This window comes from Passer montanus, unplaced genomic scaffold, assembly GCF_014805655.1.
Source record: "Passer montanus isolate IOZ18808 unplaced genomic scaffold, ASM1480565v1 scaffold19, whole genome shotgun sequence".
Lineage (NCBI taxonomy): Eukaryota > Metazoa > Chordata > Aves > Passeriformes > Passeridae > Passer > Passer montanus.
The window spans coordinates 6895797-6913333 of record NW_024366480.1 but is presented as its reverse complement, the minus strand read 5'-3'; the positions used below and the strand labels follow the sequence as shown (position 1 = coordinate 6913333).

At 35.5% G+C, this 17537-nt stretch overlaps 1 protein-coding gene across 1 annotated transcript in view; it reads left to right on the top strand.

Moving 5' to 3' along the window:
• ANGPT1 (angiopoietin 1) overlaps positions 1-17069 on the top strand; it is a 155117-nt gene extending 138048 nt beyond the window's left edge. The window contains exons 8-9 of the mRNA XM_039706182.1: positions 5393-5523; positions 14416-17069. Coding sequence (XP_039562116.1) covers positions 5393-5523; positions 14416-14576 — 292 coding nt within the window. The 3' untranslated portion in view covers positions 14577-17069. The remainder of the gene's footprint in view (positions 1-5392; positions 5524-14415) is intronic.
• The last annotated feature ends 468 nt before the right edge of the window (positions 17070-17537 follow it).

The window sequence follows — 17537 nt, the reverse complement described above, 5'->3', positions numbered from 1 at the left end:
CCATTGAAACTCTACCAACTTCAGCATCCTTACAAGTGGGTTTAGTTTCAGAAACTTAAGCTATGTAAAATTTAGATGCAGCTGTGAACCAGATGGAAGATGCAAGTTAAATCCTTCCTCAACCTCAAACATTTCTAAAGTAGAGGGCAAAGTAATGTCAGTCACATGGGTTTTAAAGACAAAGATGTCTTTCACATGCCTAGCATGCAGGCCATACCTAAGTGGTGACCAGTAGGTTAGATGGACTGAGATGTAGGTGCTCCCTGTTCCTGTCAAAGTTAGGAAAAAATAAAAACCCAGTGAGGAGAGAGCTCAGAAAAGAGAACTCTGGGTACAGGATTCTGATCCCCATGCAACTATTGTTTTTCCATTACCATCAAAATTAACAACCCCTCCTTTGAGAAGGGATCAGAATCTGGGATTCCCTCCTGCCATGTGGAATGAGCAGGCTGGAGAAAAGACATTTTAGGCTGCAGAGACAAAATTTAGGTGGGAATTTGGAGGCATCCCTTTAAAGTATTTCCCAAAGGCAAGCTTTGACGTGTTCCTCTCCACTTATCCTGCTGAATAGTTTAAATCCTACTTCAAGACTCTTGGTTCTTTCTATTTAGCTGTTAAGGATATTAGGCCATTACTCATGTTTATGAATTCCAGTCAAGGAGATCCCTGCTCAGATTTTTAGCACTGTGGCAATGGTGAAATTTGCTCTCAACTCAGCATATTCAAGAGATGCACACTGAGATAGTTGAGATGGTTCTCTACATCTCTTAATGACAGTTGTTCATGTTTGCAGTAAGCTATTATCTTGTTTGTTTTTTTTACAGACAAAGTATTTCTCACCAGCAAAGCTGGATATGACTTCTTAGCTGTTTCATTGAGAGACTGCTATAAGTGAAGGACTGAGAGATCTCTAGCAACTGTAATGGGAAAAAAAAAGAGAGAAAACTAGCTAATATTAAATTCTGGGAGTTCTAATAAACTTTCACTAATTCTGGTAAAAATAAATAAACATACATAAAGTCTAAAGTTAGATGCTTGGTATGTAAAACACTGCATCAGAAATTATTTCTTACACTTTTAGTGATGTTTAGCACAGAACTTTTTCACATGGATTTATGATTGCATTTATTTTTCAGATTTTTTTTTATATTTCATTCTGTATGTTGCAATTTTCACAGCTGTATGTTGCAGAACTATACCATTTTAATATTTTTTGTTATTTATTTAGAATTACCCCAAGTTCATCTGTTGAAGTCTTTAAACATGGTATGAAGATAGTTAAGCTGTATATATTTGAAAGAATGAGAGGTCATCTAATCACCACAAAAGCAAAAATTTCTGATGCAAATTTAAAATGTCGTTCCAGGCTGCCCTGCAATTGTTTATGTAATATTTTTAGATCTACTCTTTGCATACAATATACCTTACTTTTGTTTCAAGGGACTGCAGATAGTCAAATTGTGTCACACAGTAAGAATGATGAAAAGCAAAACATCCTTGAGAATTCTCCTTCACCATTTGACAAGTGAGATCCCAAGCTGCCATTGCTATAATATTACCAGAAAAAAATGAAGAATGTTCCTAACATCCATGCTAGATAAGATGTAACAGTTGCAATATTTTTAAAAATCTGTTGTTTCTTCTGAAGTACATCAACTGTGAAAGTTGCTAGTTTCTAAATGAGGGCTGCTCTGTTCCTCATAGTGAATTTAAAATTTCATTAAAAATTAATCAGAAGTTTGCAAAATTTAAAATACTAATGCAGTATTTCTCTCACTTCTATTTACTCATGATTTAATTGTTATTGCTTATTTGTTGCTTTTTCAGTGTCATTGTATGCAAATAAAGTAGATTTGTTCTTGCTTACATGAATGCAAATTTACTTTTCCCGCCTATTGTGTAAATCAGAGCAGCTTTCTTTCCTTGATCAGAATTTTCTGGTTATGAGAAAGTGGAAAGACTAGAGATGTACTCTTAAAAATGTTCTTTGACTTTTAATCAGTAATGAGTGGCTTTTTGCTGTTAACTTCCTTTCCTCTATTTCCAAGAACAACCAAGAAGAACTATACCCTGAATTGCCATTTTTTATAAGGGAGGGAAATTGTGTCCTAGTAACTATTTGCAGTTTGTTTTAAAGGTTCAGTTTTACCAATCTGAGTCCGAGAACACTGAATAACCCACTAAGTCCATGTAGTAAGAAGTCTATTGCTCCTGGAAGCTAACGGGCTCGTCAGCTGGACTGCTGCTCTTCAGACTTGCTGTCTCAAGCCAGACTAGTTTGGGCCTGTATGGCTTCAGCTGAAGCCCCTGATTGCTTCAGGACCAGCTCTGGGTTTTGACTGAGATCTGATTTTGGTGTTAAGTAGTGCCAACTTTGCAGTGGCATTTTTTTTCTAACTGCTGGGCAATGCCAATTCAGGGAGAAAAGCCCAAAGAAACAAAATTACTGTTTCAACTGTGGTTCATCTGCACATGGCTGCAGTATGATAAGCACACTAGAGTTCAGAGCCAAGTTAAGCTTTATTCTTTTAAAGTCACTGGAGACCTACTAGACAAATTGTGTTGAGGAATAGTCAAACATAACTGACAAGATCTAAATCTGTGATGAGTGGAATGTTTGTAAAATATCAGGGAAAGTAAAGAGTTTGTAAATAATCCTAATGCCCTCACCCTTTGGGGAAAACATTGAATACCAAGTAATATTTTTTTCTTTATGCTTTATGTTTTCTTAGATTGTACTTTTTTATTGGACTAAGTGGGTTTTATAGTGTTGATTGGTAATAAAAAGGTCTGGCTAACCTTGTCTTTCTTATTTAAGTAAACAGCATTTGCTTTTTAAACTAACTTTACGAGGCTTCTGTGAGCTTTGGTGTGGCTGATATAATGAGGATACACAGCCATTTAATCTCAGATCATAGATAGCATGTGACAAAATAATTTTTATATCAACACAACCTCAGGAAAGTTTATTTTGTTCTGCAAAATATTAGGCACAGCCCAAAAAATCAAGGCAAAAGTCCAATGAATTAAGATGGGATCAATTCCAGCCTTTCATTTGTATTAAACAAAGAAATGGACATGTGCAAAGACAGATCTTAGATTAATCTTGTCTAAAACAAACATCCTTTAATAGATTAACATGGTCATTACAGGCTAATTTCCACCATGATTGGGCAATAGCATAATGCAATGACCTTCTTGAATTCCTGTTTGTGGGTTGTTTCTTGTTAAATTACAAAGGATTTTCACAGTCTTCTATTGAGGCTTACACTTAGCCTTATCTATTTTCAGAAGGTATTTGACTATGCATGATATTTGTATTTAATCCAAAAAGTTTTGTATGTTTATGTGTGTAGTTATCTATCTATATATATAAAATTTGCTCTAAGGATTGAGTCCAAAAGTATTTAATCATCAGTCTCAGCCATGTAACATTCAAAATTTAAATCAAATTAATGTAGGTAGTGAAACTACTTTAAAAAAATAAACCTGACAATTTCTTTTTTAATGATTTTTTTTATTTTTAAATGTTCATACTTCGCATCTACTGTCTCCATTTTTAGAGTTGATCAAGGACATATAGGAAGATATTTACTGAAAATTAGATGAAGCTCACATCAGTCTGCAAGTGTGAAACTCTCTAGGTTGCTAAGACCTGGTTCTATGCCTTCACATTTTGAGTAATCTCATCAGATATTGTGACAAGGCTTTTCTGTAATGAGTTTCTGTGACAAGTTTAATCCAATTGGCTTTGTTTGGACCTCATATCCACCCACAGATGCACGCAAAAAAAACAAAAACAAAAAAAAAAAACCAAAACAAAACCACAAACAAACAAAAAAAACCCACCCAAAACTAAACCAACAAAAACCAGCAGCCATGCACTTGATTAAGGAAAGCTGTCATATGGTGCCCTTGCTCTCATAAGGAGAATTCAGCTCCAAAGTTCTGTCGGAGAAGTGGGTTTTATTTAAATCTCAGTCTTGGGACAGACTCCTCATCTCAGAAAAATGCCGGTGGTTTAACTACTGCTACTACTGTAGGCTAGAAAGGTCAGGGATGTTCTCTACTCCTGCTGTTAGTACTGTGAACACTGCAGCTAAGGATGCCTTCCATGTAAGCAATGGATGAATGACACTCTGATAAAGGCATTTACTTTTTTATTCATGCAAAGTAACTAGATTAAAAAACAACAGAGAGGGAGTGACAGTCAGTGACTGACATCTGCTCTCCTTGTTCACTCTGTCTGTGGGAGAAGTTGGGAAAACTTTCTCCAGTATAGCACCCTCAGGTAAATCACAGAGAGAAGCAGACATCTCTCCTGCTTATGTCCTGCCTCTGTTCTTGTAACTCCTTATGCATTTTATATTTGAAATTTCAAAGATATATTTGCACCTCTGCAATAACCCTAGAAGAAACAGAAGAGATGTCTCTCACTTCAGTGGAGAAGTCTATCCCACTACTTACCAAATCATATTCTTGGTTAGCCCAAGATTTATGTCACTGATTTATTCCTAGCCTGTGTATTCAGTGAGAGGGGAGGGATGTGTCTTCCTCTCTTATTTGCTCCAGTGGCTAGGGCTTGCTCCTGAGTGTAAGGATGTGGCTTCAAACTTCTCCAGTGACACTCCAATGATGCTGTCTCTTCCTTCTTACATATGAAGCTATTATGACAAATGATATCTTTCTCTTCCTGCAATGTCCTCCTCTCCTCTCCTCTCCTCTCCTCTCCTCTCTCCTCATTGCAACCATGGTTGCAGCTGGGCTCCAGCTCCTAGTTAATGGTTTTGGTTTCAACTAGTTGAAAGACTCCTTAAAAATAAAGAGATGCTTTGCATTGCAAATTATGAAGACTTTTGTGGCTTGAACTCTAAGTTTTTTGTCACTCAGAGACAGCTTTGGCAGAACTGAGATGTTGGCTTGTGGAATTAAAAATTCTAAGGCTGCTAAAATCGTCTTCCAAGCCCAGGCATTAATAACATGACTCCTGTTAACTGGGGTTGCTGTTTCTGTGCCACAGGAAAGAAACAGTGAAGAAACCAGCTACTCGAGTACTCAGTTATTCTGTCAATGTATTCCAGATATCTGGGCACCTCTTCTCACTCCCCCTCTCGCACTGCCTCTGCTTTTTGTCTTTCCAGTTCTGATTTCTTGAGCTTGGTTCTGCTGTGGAGAAAGGACTATTTGCTACTACAGATACACTGAAAAACCCTTAATGTCTCCTTTTCACACTGAAACAACAGAGGGATTGAGCCAGAACCCAAGAGATTCACGAGTTTTCTGGATGCACTTCATACAGTGCTGATACATACAAACTCATCTGGAAAAAATCTGAATTTCTTATCTTTCCTTTCTATTTGGGGACCCTGAATGTTTTCTCTTGTTGTTTCAGGCTTTATTTAAAAGGTCACAGTGGAACTGCTGGAAAACAAAGTAGTCTGATATTGCATGGTGCTGAATTCAGTACAAAAGATGCTGACAACGACAACTGCATGTGTAAATGTGCTCTCATGTTGACTGGAGGTGAGTACAACTGACTGAAAATATGGTACATTAATAGCAATCTACTGTGCTTTCCTAAAGCAACCATGGATGAAGTTGCATCATGGATGTATAAGTCCTGAGTGAAAACTTCTTTTATTATTATTACTGCTACTTTTTCTATACATATATTGTCATTATGCCAATACCTCTAGATTCCTATCAGCAGAGAAAGGATTATCCAGAGATGCAGTCAGTACACTTCTGCACTGAAGCTGTTGCAACAAAGAGGAAAGCATAAGTTAGTGTAATTGTTGAGGCAAGAAAGACAAACTAAAAAGAAAAAGATAAAAGATTAAAAAGGCAGAAAGAAGTTTTTCAAAAGTTGGAAAATCAACCAGCAAAAAAAGAGTGAAATTACCAGGTATTAGATATTAGATTATAAAGTTTAGAAACAAAGTCTAGACTTGTAATGCATTATCTATTTCCCTTAGGAATGTCGTTCTGTTATTAAGATATTTATAATGGTTAAACTTTCTCTGTTAGGTGAGCATAATGCATAAAGACACTAAGTGACTAATTCACTCCTGTGAAAGACTAGAGCTGCAACCACCTGTTGAAATCAGGAAGGTTTAAGCTGATTTCCTTTGTGAGCTGAGTCAAACTACAGAAGGAAAGAAAGAAGAGTTGAGGTGGGGAAGAGCACAGACAAGTTACACTGGGACAGTTTAAAGTCCCAAGTCTGACTGGCAGCAAGTATAGTGTATATGATTGGTACTTTTTCCCTCCAGCACAGAGAATGAATATCTGAGATTATCTCTCCATTCAGACTCTTAATGCTCCTAAGAGTGAGAATTTTCTCTGGCAAATAATAATTATTCCTAGTATGTGTATGGTCAAGCTCATTTTTATCTCTAGAATACCACATTATAGCAGAAAGCTTAAATAGAAATTCTTTGGTTTACTGTCTGGATGACCAAGAAAGGCTCTTTATTATCTTCACATCTGATCTTGTTTGGAGACTTTCTCTCAGTGATTTCTAACTTTCCTGGAAAAAAATCCTGTTGCATGTAAATTTTTAAGTATTTTGGATCAGACTGTTAAACCTATATTATTTGTGGTTACTGACATTCTGAATTCAGCTCAGGCCACATCCAGGCACATATGAGCCTCTAAAGAAATCATCTGTTAGCAGAAGATGGTTTCCCATCACTGAGAATTTATATCACCCAACTCCTCATTCTCTTTTGCCAGTTGGAAGTGACCCAGTTAGGAAAATCTTTAAGGAGCCAATTTTTCAAGCTTCTCTGACTTCCTCTAGGGTCATATTAGAAGTTATCATGGGAAGCTTCTTCCAGTAGACAGGTGATAAGACAATACCTTTTCATGTCTATAAAAAATAGAAGTTAACCAGATAGGTCTGGAGACAGATAGTGGATAAGAAGTGAGTAGCTTATTTTAATTAAAGCTGTTGTCCTTTCCCTTTGGAGAATTGCTAAATTAGAGTGTGTTACCTCCAGGGCAGGCCAGAGTCTAGTGAGAAGCTCCTGAGTGTGAGTTGTGTCTGTGCTGAAGTGCAGACTCATCATGTATCTGAGCTGCCTGGAAACCCCTCTGCTCCCAGGCAGCTCCTCCTGGGAGCTGAGGCTTTGTTTATTTTCCTGCTCTGAGTTCTATGACAGGTCAACGTCCTGGTAAGGTCAGTCTGCTGTTGAACAACCATTCCACAAGGTTCACATATTGCTGCAGCATTCCTGTAAATCAACAGCTTAGTCACACTTTGGAATTTACTGGTGCCAAATTAAATGAATGGAGAGGAAGGGGGTGAATTACCAAAGGCTGAGGAAACCCCAAGTTTAGCAAATCACTACACATTAAAAGAAGCAATTAGCCTTTGGAGATAGATGAATCTACCATTTTGGACTATGAGTACTGTTCCTTTGGAGACAGGTTGTCCAGCACAGTAATTTGTAGTTCCTCAAGAAAGACTTTAATCATGCTAGAGTTCTCCTCAAACAATCTGCTATGCTTTTCTCCTTGAAACAACTTTCTCATTCCTTGAGAAATACCAGAATTTAATTAAATACCAAAATATCTTTTTAGGGAGTATATTTCAGTGTTCTACCAGACAAAGACTAATTTAGAAAAGTAGCAATGATAACAGGTTTTGGAAAACCTCCTTTTTTTTTTTCTCAAAAAGATATCAGAATGTTAGTTTTGGCAACATCACAGAGAGCTCTTTAATGATGAATGGTATGAAGTCTGCAGGCAAGTTTCTAGCTATCTTGACAGTTTGGGTGAGTCTGTTATCTCTATGAGGTGAAATGAATATATTTATGTCAGGAATAAAGGCTGAGATAAGCCAAAGCTCAAGACTGTGATATGGTTATAATCAAGACTGAAAATAAAAATGTAAGGAAAACACACATTTGTCTCTGTGATCTTGCTAGTTGTCAGTTTTATTTGGTCTATATCATAACTATTATTCTCTCTCTTCCTATATCTCATCCCTCTTCCCTAGAATGAGAAATTAAATACTGGGTGAATAATACAGAAACACCAACAGTGCATTTTGTGTGTGTCTTGTATTTTAAAGAGCCATGCAATTCTACTTGGCTCTATCTTTACATGGATTTTAGGGAATGCCTTCAAAATTATATGTATGAGCTGGATTCTTAACCCCTCTAAACTGTCATCATATTCAAATGTTTTAGCTGCTTTTTGTGACTTGGAAAATTTAATCTAAGCATGTTTGTTTTATTTTAAAGGAAGAAAAATCATTCATTCAAATAAGTTCTTCCTTTTCTCAATATCTCAGATGAGTAAACTAAAAAAACCCAAAAGGCTTATATATATGCATATCCCCATCTTATTTCAAGCTCCAGTCTGAAGAGTGTCCCAATGAGTTACGTACACAGCTGTTTTGTAAGAAACAGCACTAAAAATGCAACAAACTGTCACCAGAATAAGCCTATGAGCAGAAGTTCAAAATGCTTGATTTCCAATACAGCCCTCAACATTTAACATCTCTGGATCAGATTTCTGGGCCAAATTCCCATCTGTTCAGCCAGATACCACCTGTCAGCTGAGCCTCAAATTGTTTGTGAAGTTGTTTTGAGTCACTGGAAAGTGACTTATGGTATCTTGGTTCACCAAGGAAGAATTTTTAGGTGATTTTCTTTGTCTGAAATTGGCTGCAGTCTGAGGTGTTCACAAAGATATTTACCTTGCATCAAGTGAAAAGTGAGAACACTGCTAAAATTCTGATCCCTAAAATAATTTCACAAAGACAGGGAGACTTTCTAGATGTATTGCCAGGTTTGAAGCAGCATAGATAACTGAAAGAAACTGGTTTATTTTACTGGAAGCAGAGGTCCAACCAGCTGGAGCCTCCCGTCTCTGTCAATACAGGCATAAGAACAATACAAATAAATTATACCTCCTTTGAGTATTTTCTCAGTATCTTTTGAATCTCAGGGGCTTCCTGAATCAGAGAAATATGTATTTATTAAACACATATTTATTGAGCCTCAATAGATTTCTCGTCTATCAAGTCAGAGGTTGCTCAATGACTCAAAAACCATGTTGCATTCATGTCCTGTTGTTTCACTGCTTTTTTCACCAAGTGGTGGATTTTATGAATCTCTGGAAAGAAGGGTATGGAGAACTCATGTCATGACTTGGAGGGAAGTTCTTGGCTGAATACAGAAATCTGCCCACACGCTCCAATCAGAAAAGCCACAGTTTTTCTTATATTCTCATTGAAACAAAATATTTGAAAGAAGCAATGGCAGGACACTTAAGATTATGCAACCTGAACCCCTGGATATGCACCTAATTACATAAAGAACACCAGTTTTTAATTTTTATGCATATTCCTGCTTTCATAGAGAAATTGCTCAGAAAGCAGCATTAATGAAGTACCATTTATATTGCAAAATATTTTTATGAAAAAAATATATAATCAAATGGTTAGACTATTATTTGCTTTTTTGCTTGAAATATTCAAAATATTTAATTATATATATTATTATGCATAATTTTAAACAAAAACATTACTACATTGGTATGTTTATCAGGGTTAAATATGGGCAACTGTAATACAATGTTAGGAGATCTTAAGGAAGTGACTAACATTTGATACACTAGAACATAATCACCAGTCTGCAAGTTTCATGTTATTTTTACCTCATAAAAAGGTCCCTGTGAAAGGGACTGCATTATCCAGTTGATATGAAAGGCTGATGCCTTTTCATCTTATATCTTGACAGCTAAATTCTAATTTAATCTTCAGATTGTCAAGTGGTAGTCTGGTCAATCCAATACTCTGAGGAATAAAATAACATAGAAATTTCTTCCAGAGTCATTTAGTCTCTTCCCAAGACAGATTATTCTCTGTCTGTTTATTTCTGTCTTTCTATTCATTTTCAAGATTTCTGTTGATTTCAAGATTTCTATTCTCACGTTAAAATCTGTTACTGAGTTTGTCTACATTTAATATAAAAAGCTTTGCATGTTGACTAACTAAATCTATGATAATTTAAATGTGTTCCATCCTGTTATAACCTCTACCATTAGAAAGAATAGACACCATTCCTTTCCATTTCTTTGAAAGTTTTTTAGTTAATTTTAAGTTGGCAATTTGTCTTTCAAATTCTGACTAAACAATCCTAAATCCTTCCTGTTACATTCACTCTTTTGGACTCTGTCCCATTGCTCCAGTGGTAGTTTGAGGTGTCATCCAAAACCTCATCCAGAGAAGTTACCAATGAAAAATCACCAGATCTTAAGTATTGTCATCTAACTTCTTTAAAGTACAGAACATCAGAAACACTGAAATCATTCCTGAAATAAATTTCTATTTCTTTTGAACATTGAGGACTGTTTCAATATTTTGGGATTAGAAATTTTTCTTTTTAGCTTTGTTGCCAAATGCACTAATTTTTATGGACAAATGCAGAGGGCTGGAAGTAAATATTGGCCTTCCATATGATCTATTTATCCCATAAATCCATACAAATGTACCACTCAGACATACTTTGGATCTTATTGAATTGCAGCAGCATTGATCCTACTGCATTTGGAGACATTCAGTGTCCTCAGGAGGGAGAACTGACATGTGGGAGGAAAGCATCTGCCATCAAATGTGCAGTGTTTAGACACCTATTATTTTAGAATGTAAAAGTCAACTAAGAACCTCCTATCAAACCTGAGCAATCATTGCAGTTCCCAGTGAGCACCAGCCTTACAGTGCAGTAATGATGAGCATTAGGTCACTGAAAAAGAATTTTACATGCATACATGCTTAATTGCAGTTTATACAAGCCAAAAAAGCAAATCTGTTAGCTTTGGCACACAAAAGCCCTTTTTTAATATTGCTTTTGACAAAGAAGATTTTATCATGCAAGAATTATACTTTTCACTTCAGAAAACCATTATAAAAGGTGCTTGTGGGTTTTTTTCTTTTAATATTGTTATTCATGTGAGCAATGTCCTTTTATTAGGTATTTTTGGCAAGAATTGGTAGAAATTATTTCAATATACATTAATATTCAGTCAAATATCTAATACAGTATAGTGTAGTCTGGAGCTCAACTGTTTGAGATAGGTAGATTAAGCATAAAAAATGTATTTATTAGTGAAAAGAGCTGACATGAAATTTAACAATTTCACTTTGATTATAGCAACATGAATTAAAGACCAAAGCATAACCACACACAATATGTGAACCTACTTTAATTGTTCCAGAAGAACAAGCATCTACAGTGAGGATTTATTTCTATTTGTATAGCTGAACTTTCAAACAACTTATCTATGTAGCTGAACTTTCAAACAACTTATCTATGCATTATTTAATTTATATTTTTGTCTGGAAAATATATTTTATGACCTAGGGATTTTTCTTACAAACAGAGGTGATAGTGCTGCTTATGCTATATAAGATATTAGAGGTGGGCTAACTTAAAAAAATTAATTGGCCTTCAGTTCACATATGTAATTAGTGACTCTTCAACAGCATGAAGAAGTTACCTCTCTTTCTGAGTAAAAACTCTCTTAAACTTCTCATAAAAAGCCTTCTTTTTTAGCACTTCAATTTAAAGTCTTGCTTCTATTATTATTTCTTACAATGCCCACTCTTCATCATTTTCATGCCTGATTCAAATATCACATGGAAATTGTTGCCAAAAGTTATCTCCAAAGTTAAAATTTTACTGTGGTTCAAAGCTGACTTTATACTTATTTGGGAAAGCCATTACCTTGCAGAGAAAGATAAACACATTTATTCATAAGAAAATCCTGCAAACTCCAGGTAATAAGCCAACATCTGGCTACTGAGGATTTTCCTTGGGTCAGGCTGTCTCACAGCTCTGGAGCTGTTTAATTTGGAGTTTTCTGCAATGACAGTGCTGCAGGTGTATCTTTCAGAAACCTCTGATTTATGTTCCCTCACTTCCTCATAGCTACCAAGAAAGTCACTGCTTACATTCCTCTTTCCTTCAACATACAAAGCATCTGTAAAAAACATTTCCTTTGGGTCCATTCAAAGAAGTGAGTTTTGGTGTTGAGACATGCAGTAAGAAGTCTTGCAATAATCTCAGGCCCTAAGGGGAGTGAAGTCCCTTCAGAGGACTGCAGGGGAGCATGGAGAGAAATAACCATATGGAGAAAAAAAAAAGCCACCATGAATCAAAACAAGCAAACAAACAAACAAACAACTACACTTCACTTAAAAAAAACCCAAAAAAACAGAAAGTAAACCCAAAATCTTAGTGCAATATTAGGAAACATCTTTAAAACATTCATCCATTCATTCTCACTAACAAGGACAGTACAATAGGGAAAAGGTTAAGATCATTAAAACACATCTTGAAAGAAATGTTTATTTAGAAGAAATCTGTGATGAGAGGTTGGAGCAAGTCCTCAAAAATATTTTATAAAATTATGTTTCTTTGGCTTATTCCAGTTTTTACATTGATTTTGTATGGCATCACTGAAAACCTTCACCCCAAGAAGGACCATTTCTGCATCTATTCCTGTTCCTTTAAGATGAAATTGTAACTAGGTCAGCTTGCCATGTCTTCATCCCAACACCATAAACAGAACCCAGCTGCAACTGAGTTCCAGCTTTGAAAGACGAGGATTAGAATTTCTCTGTTTAACCTCATCTTCAATTTCTACAAGATTATACTCTGGTTACAGTAAAACATCAGCTGCACAGCTTTCCCTTTCTTTGGTTATTGCCCCCTTAGGCATAACACTGAAATCAAAGGGAGGACAGCTGTACCAAAATAGAAAATTGTCAGAATTTATCTGGCATAAATTCATCCCTCAAGATTTCATTATGAAGTGTTACTTCTTTAAAAAAAACCCAAAACACTAAGTACTTTCCAAAATCTTAAGAATTACAAGACTAGAAGCATAAGTTATTTGGATCTGAATACAAAGAACAGAGTAAGCACTGGTTCTGAGGGCTAAACACAGTCAGTATCATATCAGTGGAAGTATACCATAGATTAAAATCCTTTCATATAATGCATTCATTATAGGTAGATAAAAGCCTAACCACTAAACATGATGGAATTGGAGGATTCCCTGGGACAATGAACATTGTGGAAAAGGAGTTTGTCACAGTTTAATTGCTTTTCCAGAAGTCAAAGTGGAAAACACACAGAAAATGTTAAGTTCTACATTCTATTCTACAGTGACACCTGCAGAATTCAGTATGCACTCACTGGGTGACCAGTTTGCCACTACCAGGACTGTTAGAAAATGCTTCACAAGGGGTCGTGGGAAGATGGCAATGCTCTGATGTGCAGGCTGAAATAACTTTTTTTTAAATTAAAGTAGCATTTAACTAACAAAAGCAAAAGTCACTACCTGATCTTTATGAGCTTATTTGCCTCGTGACACAAATGTTCAGTACAACCATATTCCATGGAAAGATGCATGAAAACTGTGCTAAAGATTTACAGTGTTATAGGTCTCACTATGAAAAAAGTCCCAACAGAAATCCTTCTGACAAATAGAACTCCTAGCCACAGAAGTTAATACATTTTTGATATTGGGGATATTTGCTTTTTGCAGTCTGGGAATTCATTCTGCCTTTCTCAGTCTGAACTAAGCTTCTTTCTCTTACTATACATAGATAGTCTGCAAGGTGTTGGAGAGAAAATTCTATTCCCATCAAGGTATCCAGCAAAACTCCCACTACTTTCAGTAGAGTCAGCATGTCACCTAGTTAATATTTGTCAGTTTGTGTTCTGTAGTCCTAGTGTTGCCAAGTTTCATGTTATTTGGAATTTTTCTTAAAACTCTAGGTCCCATGGCAATCTAAAATTCACCTTAACAAGAAAAGATCTTGGAGAGATAAACAAGAGAGTTCACTGATTAATTTCATCAAAAAGCAACAATTTAAAATAGGGCAATGCAGCACCACAATTCTCATAATTCAGTTGCTAACAACATGTATTCTGGAAACAAAAGTAACTGAGCAGCGAACAATCACAGTTAAAGCAGTAGAAAAGGGCTGGTAAATAAAATCAAATCATGCTTATACTCAAAATAACAGGTGAAATTATTCAAAATACATTTGAATTATGGTCTTTTTCTGAGGTTTAAATGAAAAATATTATACTGTCTAAATATGAAAACCACTTCGTCTTTCATGTTCTTGCTTTTATTCCACATACTGAGAATAAAACTAGAATGCTTTGGGACATATTTACTTTTGGAATTCTGTAAATACATGTGTGTGTTCTCCAGCACTCCTTACTATGGAATTGCAAAAAAAAAGTAAAAAAGGCAAATATGAAAATACCACACCAGCACTTTTAATGAGCTGTTTACTAGAATTTTCTAATCAGCTAAACCTAATACAACAAAATAAAATATGTAGTGAACTTTTAGTTTAAGATTTTGTCTTACTGGTTTCAGGGTGGTGGTTTGATGCCTGTGGCCCCTCCAACCTCAATGGAATGTTCTACACAGCTGGACAAAACCACGGGAAGCTCAATGGCATCAAATGGCATTACTTCAAAGGCCCCAGCTACTCCTTGCGCTCCACCACCATGATGATTCGGCCTTTGGACTTCTGAAGGAATTCCGCAGCAGATCCCGGGGGAAGCCAGGCTGGCACCGCCCTCAGCAGCAGCACTGGCACAGTCTGAAGGTAAAAGGCGAAGGGCTTCTTGAAAGCAGCATGTAGGGATGATGCAAAGTCGCTTTGCTGGCGCTCCACAACCTGCAAACTCTTCCCAGCAGCCACCCCACATTTTGATAACTACCGGGAGCTTGGTTTAGAAGAAGGTGGCTGAAATGATTTTCCAAAGAACTGGATTTGGCTATTCTGCACAAACTTGGTGCTTGCCAGTGGATGTTTTTAGGTTTTATTTTTTCTTTTTCTTTTTTTTTTTTAATTCAGCAACAGGATCAGAATTTGAAGAACTGGAACATGTCAACAATGGTCTATTGAGTAGAATGTTATTCAGCAGTGAAATGCCAACATTATACCCATGAAAAAGGATTACAGAGACACTTTTATTAAAACTTGTCTTAAAGCATCCAAGGTTTGAACTCCAAATATTGTTTTCTTAATGAACTGAATTTGAATAGCGGATGGATTTATGTGAATCCCAGAGTCAAATTATTTGTGCAAATACAATTTTTCATAAAATACTTTAAGGACAGGTTTCTAATAAACTGAGTCAAACATATGAATAATGGTAAGGATAACAAGCATAAATTCCTCAGTTGCTCTGTAGAGGTAAATCAGGTAATTGGCATAATCCTTGAGCTAGGATTTATAGTGTGATAACAAAAGTAGCTGTGTTTTTAGGTTTTTACTTTCTTTCATTAAAAGCAGTCTGAACGTCATATAGAATAATTAATGGAAGGTTTAAAGAATGTGAAATAGTATCCAAGAGAAAATACGGGATTTTGCATAGAATTTTTCCATCAAAAATGCATAGGAAGGCAAACTGTTAGAGTATTAAAAAATTACATAAATGCATAGCTTAAGGCAATGGATTAATTTTGCAGTATCCTTGCATGTGCGCAATTTATCCTTAATTATTTTACTTTTTATTACATTTTTGTGGATATCAGAAGCATGCCAGTTCTACACAGTGCTTAGGCTACAGCTATAAAAAATACTCATCAGAACTGTATAAAAAATAAAGAATTGTGAACTTGTAAATATCATATATTTCCTGCAACAGTCATTTATTTTGTACTGGCAGCCCTGAACCCATGCAAAGGGTGAAAAGCCTCAAAAGGATATAAATATTAAAGAACTTCAGATGACTGCTTACAGGTTGCTAACAAGTAATTTTGTTCTATTAAAATGCTGCAGAAGTGTGGGACTATTGGGAAAGATAAAAGTCTTCTAATAACAAGCAATAAAGTAATGGGTGGCCTATGAGGGTGCAGAGACAACTCTTTCCATTTACAGCCCTTTTAATTAAATCATATGAATAAAGTCCATTTGGGGAAGTAGTTCACAGTCATTCTACTTCTACTAGAAATGAAATGAAAAAGTTTACCCTATTCCCACTGAAATCAAGAGTAATACTCTCATCAATTATATAGGGACCAACATGGCACAGAGAATTTACATGTGGTGAGGCCTTTGTTCATCTCTTTGTTGCTTTGTTCTGTTTATTAAACTGTTCCTGAGATGAGGCACAACAATTATCTAATTTTTTTTAAAGAGTAATGACAACTCTTTTTTCCCCTTACTTTTTCACCTTTTTTTTTTTTTTTTTCCATTTAGCAGTTTATTTCTTTGGAATAGTGAAAAAAATACTTGGACACTTTTAAACACCTCTTCCTAAAGATCACAAGGTTATACTACCAGTGAGGGCTATTGCAGCCCCTAGGGGTTCTCTGATTTTGTTACAATTTGATGTTTGTTTCATTTTAAGTGGGAAGAATTTTTTTTGTGTAGTTGTATATATTTATATATATATATTTGAAATTATCTTGACTAAGGGTTAATTTGAAGTTTTCTGCTGAATAAGTTACCAAACTACTCTTTACTTAGCACTTTCTTCACAGGCATGTTTTGTCCCAGTTTCAGTGGGTTTTTCTAATGGTCTTTATTAATGTGCAAAATATGCAGTCTATCTTCCACCACATTCTCAACAGATAGCATTTTGCAGGTCTCCAAGTTAAGAACGCCATTTTTGCAGATCCTATTGCAAAAGGCAAAACACATTTAAAATTAAAAGCATGATATTTACTGTTTATTTATCTGGGTTTGAAAAAAAAAAAAAGTGGATTTGGTTTCCTATCCTTTATAATAAAATGTTTAAAAAATTGTGGAGTATGTGATTTTGCTTTGCTCTAAGTATAACTTTCTGTAACAGGCTGATAACATTTCAAAAGCCACTATCTCTCCATGTAAGAAATAGTAATAAGCTTAGACAGACTATAAGAAAGGAGAAACTCTAATTCAAGTTTATCCAGTAATTATTATTTGTAACTTTTCATACCCCTACTCCAATATTTTTTATTGAATTTCCTTGACTAAAATCATGGGACTCTATTTCTTATCTTTGGTTCAAATCATACAACTTTTCAATCTTTAAAATCATACAACTGTATCAATCTTTAAAATACAAGATTTCTTTAATTCAACAGACAAAGATGCAAATTGAAATGTTATGTCTTCCTTGCCTTATGGTATCCCCTTCTATCATCCGTTCAATCATGTGTGGCAGTGACAAATCTCCGCTGATGTCTTACCCAGAAATTCCTTCTGATCCATTTGTATGCCTTTTAACACTACAGTGATCAGGTTTAGCATCTCTTTGTAGTCAATTTATCCTCATTTTCTCAGGAATTTTTTCTTAATTGACTTCTTATGATCTTTTCAATAAACACAGCTTTTCAAATCAACACTAAAGGTGCAAGGAGCTATAGACATAAAAGCACATTTTGCTCCTAAAGTTGGATGAATATGTGCAGCATAAATTGAAGAGTTGCAATTCCTAAAAATGCTGGGTTTGGAGTTGATTTATATTAAAAGCCTACTTGCCTTGAAAGATAGTAAAAAA